Source organism: Oncorhynchus nerka, linkage group LG10 (genome assembly GCF_034236695.1).
Source record: "Oncorhynchus nerka isolate Pitt River linkage group LG10, Oner_Uvic_2.0, whole genome shotgun sequence".
NCBI lineage: Eukaryota > Metazoa > Chordata > Actinopteri > Salmoniformes > Salmonidae > Oncorhynchus > Oncorhynchus nerka.
This window is the reverse complement of record NC_088405.1, coordinates 1,278,354-1,284,810: the sequence shown is the minus strand read 5'-3', so window position 1 is coordinate 1,284,810 and position 6,457 is coordinate 1,278,354. Positions and strand designations below refer to the sequence as shown.

Below are 6,457 nucleotides of genomic sequence, written 5' to 3'. Positions count from 1 at the left end.
ATCCACTATTAAACTCAACACTGTTCTACAGACCCACTGTTGGGAGGTCCTCTTCCATCTATCAGAGCCATTCATCTCTACACTGAAACTCCACCTACCAGACCCTACTGGGTCCTCTTCCATCTATCAGAGCCATTCATCCCTATGAAACTCCACCTACAGACTGGGTCCTCTTCCATCTATCAGAGCCATTTATCTCTATGAAACTCCACCTACAGACCCACTGGGTCCTCTTCCATCTATCAGAGCCATTCATCTCTATGAAACTCCACCTACAGACCCTCTCTCTCTCCACCTACAGAGTCCTCTTCCATGTACCCTCCAATGGATTGGTTGGTTGGGGTTCCAGGTCGAACAACGGTCCTCTCTGAGCTGGACTGTAGGATGGTCACTGTTCTGTTCAACCAGGTCAACACTACCAGTACACAACACTGTCTATTAAACCAGGTCAACACTGTTCTATTAAACCAGGTCAACACTGTTCTATTAAACCAGGTCAACACTGTTCTATTAAACCAGGTCAACACTGTTCTATTAAACCAGGTCAACACTGTTCTATTAAACCAGGTCAACACTGTTCTATTAAACCAGGTCAACACTGTTACCAGGTCAACACTGTTCTATTAAACCAGGTCAACACTGTTCTATTAAACCAGAACATAACACTGTTCTATTAAACCAGGTCAACACTGTTCTATTAAACCAGGTCAACACTGTTCTATTAAACCAGGTCAACACTGTTCTATTAAACCAGGTCAACACTGTTCTATTAAACCAGGTCAACACTGTTCTATTAAACCAGGTCAACACTGTTCTATTAAACCAGGTCAACACTGTTCTATTAAACCAGGTCAACACTGTTCTATTAAACCAGAACATAACACTGTTCTATTAAACCAGGTCAACACTGTTCTATTAAACCAGGTCAACACTGTTCTATTAAACCAGAACATAACACTGTTCTATTAAACCAGGTCAACACTGTTCTATTAAACCAGGTCAACACTGTTCTATTAAACCAGGTCAACACTGTTCTATTAAACCAGAACATAACACTGTTCTATTAAACCAGGTCAACACTGTTCTATTAAACCAGGTCAACACTGTTCTATTAAACCAGGTCAACACTGTTCTATTAAACCAGGTCAACACTGTTCTATTAAACCAGGTCAACACTGTTCTATTAAACCAGGTCAACACTGTTCTATTAAACCAGGTCAACACTGTCCTATTAAACCAGTATGTTGTCTGTCTCTGACACACATGCAGGCAGGCACACACACACACACACACACACACACACACACACACACACACACACACACACACACACACACACACACACACACACACACACACACACTGTCTCTCTCTCTCTCTCTCTCTCGATGGTTATACAAGGCTGTTACACTAAGTCTACTAATGATAATGACATGACTTACTATAATATTTGTAATAATGACAATACAAGCAGATGCAGATAAAGGAGCCTATAGGGAGCCAGAGCTGTGTTCATATGATGTCTGACAAACAGGTGCTGTTAGATTACAATAGGATTATTCTGCCTGTTTGGAACAGTATAAACAACACTGAATAAATGACAAGTTATACCAGTATCTTCTAATGGGAAACCAAATGAAACCAAGTCTTTATCACAGCATAGAAAAGATTAACAACAACCAAATTGTATATATAATTATATATATATATATATATATAATATATATATATATATATATATAATTTTATTTGCCATTGCGTGAGGCTTGGTGCTCACGGAATCAGTTGGCTATTCAACAAACACTCAACCGAAGCAGGATCTGTCTTATTTCTGTAGATAGAGATTTGGATAAATTATAAAAACCAGGCCACATTTAACAGTTAGGCTATTGATTATAAACCTAATTAAGATAGGGGTTAATCTCTCCTCAATTTTCTTAGACAATTAGGCTAAGCCCCACATCAGCATGTGACTCGTTTCACTACAGAATGTTGGTTATGTTAATTATTAGCCCAGAATGCCCGTTATTCCAGAGTTCGATTCGGACGGGATTCGTTTTCTCCCAAACTGCCCCCTTGTAAATCTTTCTCCCCCCCCCCCCCCCTATAAACGGATAGTGATGACAGAAGCCTAGTGGTTAGTTTATTCCAAGGCGGGAAGATATTTCAACCTGTCCAGGTGATAACAGGGCTACACTGTTAGAGAGAGAGAGAGAGAGGAGTGTGTGTGAGAGAGAGAGAGAGAGACAGTGTGAGACAGAGAGGGAGAGAGAGAGAGAGAGAGGAGTGTGTGAGAGAGAGAGAGAGAGAGAGAGAGAGAGAGAGAGAGAGAGAGAGAGAGACAGTGTGAGACAGAGAGGGAGAGAGAGAGAGAGAGAGAGAGAGAGAGATTGCGGAAGGAGAGTGATGGAGAAAGAGATCCTTCCTTACCTTCACAGATCCTGTCTAGTCTCTGTCTCTTCACTTTGTGTTTGTCTGTCAGAGCCATGTCTGTGCTGTCACAGTCTGTCTGTTGACACAGTGACTCCTCTCCTCCTCTGCCAGTGATGAGAGGCCCTCTCCTCCTCAGCCAGTGATGGGAGGCCCTCTCCTCCTCTGCCAGTGATGGGAGGCCCTCTCCTCCTCAGCCAGTGATGGGAGGCCCTCTCCTCCTCAGCCAGTGATGGGAGGCCCTCTCCTCCTCAGCCAGTGATGGGAGGCCCTCTCCTCCTCAGCCAGTGATGGGAGGCCCTCTCCTCCTCAGCCAGTGATGGGAGGCCCTCTCCTCCTCAGCCAGTGATGGGAGGCCCTCTCCTCCTCAGCCAGTGATGGGAGGCCCTCTCCTCCTCTGCCAGTGATGGGAGTCTCCTCCTCAGCCAGTGATGGGAGGCCCTCTCCTCCTCTGCCAGTGATGGGAGGCCCTCTCCTCCTCTGCCAGTGATGGGAGGCACCACAGACAGAAAGACAGAGGGAATGATGGGGAAACCCTAGCCACTGTAGCCATGGTTAACTCTGCCAGTGATGGGAGGCACCACAGACACAGAGGGAATGATGGGGAAACCCACCACTGGGTTAAACACATGGTTTCAAACACCTGGGGTGTACACACACACACACACACACCTGCAAACACCTACAACACACACACTGGGTTAAACACACTGTCTTCAAACACCTACAACACAACACACACACACACACTGGGTTAAACACACTGCAATCACCTACAACACAACACACACACACTGGGTTAAACACACTGTCTTCAAACACCTACAACACAACACACAACACAACACAACACAACACACACACACTGGGTTAAACACACTGTCTTCAAACACCTACAACACAACACACACACACACTGGGATAAACATACTGTCTTCAAACACCTACAACACAACACACACACACACTGGGTTAAACACACTGTCTTCAAACACCTACAACACACAACACACACACACACACACACTGGGTTAAACACACTGTCTTCAAACACCTACAACACAACAACACACACCTGGGTTAAACACACTGTCTTCAAACACCTACAACACAACACACACACACACTAGGTTAAACATACTGTCTTCAAACACAACACAACACAACACACACTGGGATAAACACACTGTCTTCAAACACCTACAACACAACACACACACACACACACACACTGGGTTAAACACACCGTCTTCAAACACCTACAACACAACACACCACCAAAATACCGTTGCACCAGAATACCGCTGCACCAGAATACCGCTGCACCAGAATACCGCTGCACCAGCCTACCGCTGCACCAGAATACCGCACCAGAATACCGCTGCACCAGAATACCGCTGCACCAGAATACCGCTGCACCAGAATACCGCTGCTGCACCAGCCTACCGCTGCACCAGAATACCGCTGCACCAGAATACCGCTGCACCAGAATACCGCTGCACCAGAATACCGCTGCACCAGAATACCGCTGCACCAGGCATACCGCTGCACCAGCATACCGTTGCACCAGAATACCGTTGCACCAGAATACCGCTGCACCAGAATACCGCTGCACCAGAATACCGCTGAATACCGCTGCACCAGAATACCGCTGCACCGGCATACCGTTGCACCAGAATACCGCTTGAATACACCAGAATACCGCTGCACCAGAATACATACCGAACCGTACCAGAATACTGCACCAGAAAACATACCGCTGCACCAGCATACCGTTTTACCAGCATACCGTTGCACCAGAATACCGCTGCACCAGAATACCGCTGCACCAGAATACCGCTGCACCAGAATACCACTGCACCAGAATACCGTTGCACCAGAATACCGCTGCACCAGAATACCGCTGCACCAGAATACCGTTGCACCAGAATACCGTTGCACCAGAATACCGCTGCACCAGAATACCGCTGCACAAGCATACCGCTGCACCAGCATACCGTTGCACCAGAATACCGTTGCACCAGAATACCGCTGCACAAGCATACTGCTGCACAAGCACTACAAGAAACAATTACCGACAAGGACATGGGGGGGAATCCGAGGGTTAAAAATACCGTTGCACCAGCATACCGTTGCACCAGAATACTGTTGCACCAGAATACCGCTGCACAAGCATACCGCTGCACAAGCACTACAAGAAACAATTACCGACAAGGACATGGGAGGGATTCCGAGGGTTAAATACACAACATGTAATTGATGGAATTGGAACCAGGTGTGATGGAAGACAAGACAAAACAAATGGAAAATGAAAGGTGGATCGGCGATGGCTAGAAGGCCGGTGACGTCGACCTGCCGAAACGCCGTCCGAACAAGGAGAGGGACCAACTTCGGCGGAAGTCGTGACAGTATCGTACCGGACCCAGAAGCAACACATAGTAGATCAGAAACACAGAGCTCTTTCTACCTCAACCCTGTGTGGCAGTATGAAGGAGCTAAACTCTACCTCAACCCTGAGTGGCAGTATGAAGGAGCTAAACTCTACCTCAACCCTGAGTGGCAGTATGAAGGAGCTAAACTCTACCTCAACCCTGAGTGGCAGTATGAAGGAGCTAAACTCTACCTCAACCCTGTGTGGCAGTATGAAGGAGCTAGTTGATACAATGTGCTTTATCTCTACCTCAACCCTGTGTGGCAGTATGAAGGAGCTAACCTCTACCTCAACCCTGTGTGGCAGTATGAAGGAGCTAGTTGATACAATGTGTTTTATCTCTACATCAACCCTGTGTGGCAGTATGAAGGAGCTAGTTGATACAATGTGTTTTATCTCTACATCAACCCTGTGTGGCAGTATGAAGGAGCTAAACTCTACCTCAACCCTGTGTGGCAGTATGAAGGAGCTGATCTCTACCTCAACCCTGTGTGGCAGTATGAAGGAGCTAGTTGATACAATGTGTTTTATCTCTACCTCAACCCTGAGTGGCAGTATGAAGGAGCTAGTTGACACAATGTGTTTTATCTCTACATCAACCCTGTGTGGCAGTATGAAGGAGCTAGTTGATACAATGTGTTAAAGTGCCTTCAACTCCTCAACGAGTTGACTTGTATAACTGTTGATGATAGGACGACAGGACAGAGCTCACCTCTGGCTAATTACCCAGTGGATGTGTTTATGTCTTTTTTTATATACATAGGTAACTGACAAAGGAAAGGAAACACTTGAGTAAATGAGGAGATAGAAAATACATTGAAAGAAAGGTGCTTCCACACAGGTGAGGTTCCCGGGGGTTCATTAAGCAATTAACATCCCATCATGCTTAGGGTGGTGCATAATATGCCCAGTTGTCCATTATGTTGACGACCACGGCAAGAAGAAGATATCTCAGTGACGTTGGTCTCAAAAGGGACACATGGGGGTTTAAAGGGTTTGTGTATCAGTCACCACTTCTCAACCCAATGGAACCCGTATGGGAGACGGCGTTTTCCCTCCATCATCAACGGAACACCAAACTATGGAATTTCTCACGGAAGAATGATGTCACATCCTTCCAATAGAGTTCCAGACACTTTATGTTGGTGTTTCATTCATTTTGTCAGTTACCTGCAGATACTGACAGAAGCCTATAAGTAGTGGTATCAGCCAGCGAGACAACCAGCCAGCCAACCAGACATCCAGCCAGCCAGTCAGACATCCAGCCAGCCAGCCAGCCAGCCAGACATCCAGCCAGCCAGACAACCAGCCAGCCAGCCAGACATCCAGCCAGACAGACATCCAGCCAGCCAGACAGCCAGCCAGACATCCAGCCAGCCATCCAGCCAGACAGCCAGACATCCAGCCAGCCAGACATCCAGCCTGCAACCAGCCAGCCAGTCAGACATCCAGCCAGTCAGCCAGCCAGCCAGTCAGACATCCAGCCAGTCAGCCACCCAGACATCCAGCACGCCAGCCAGCCAGCCAGACATCCAGCCAGCCAGCCAGACATCCAGCCAGACATCCAGCCTGTCAGTCAGCCTGTCAGTCAGCCAG

General features: G+C 47.0%; 1 protein-coding gene across 1 annotated transcript in view; it reads right to left on the bottom strand.

Moving 5' to 3' along the window:
- LOC135573630 (C-terminal-binding protein 2-like) overlaps positions 1 to 2,490 on the bottom strand; it is a 106,701-nt gene extending 104,211 nt beyond the window's left edge. Inside the window, exon 1 of the mRNA XM_065022910.1 lies at positions 2,431 to 2,490. Coding sequence (XP_064878982.1) covers positions 2,431 to 2,488 — 58 coding nt within the window. The 5' untranslated portion in view covers positions 2,489 to 2,490. The remainder of the gene's footprint in view (positions 1 to 2,430) is intronic.
- Between the last annotated feature and the right edge of the window lie 3,967 nt (positions 2,491 to 6,457).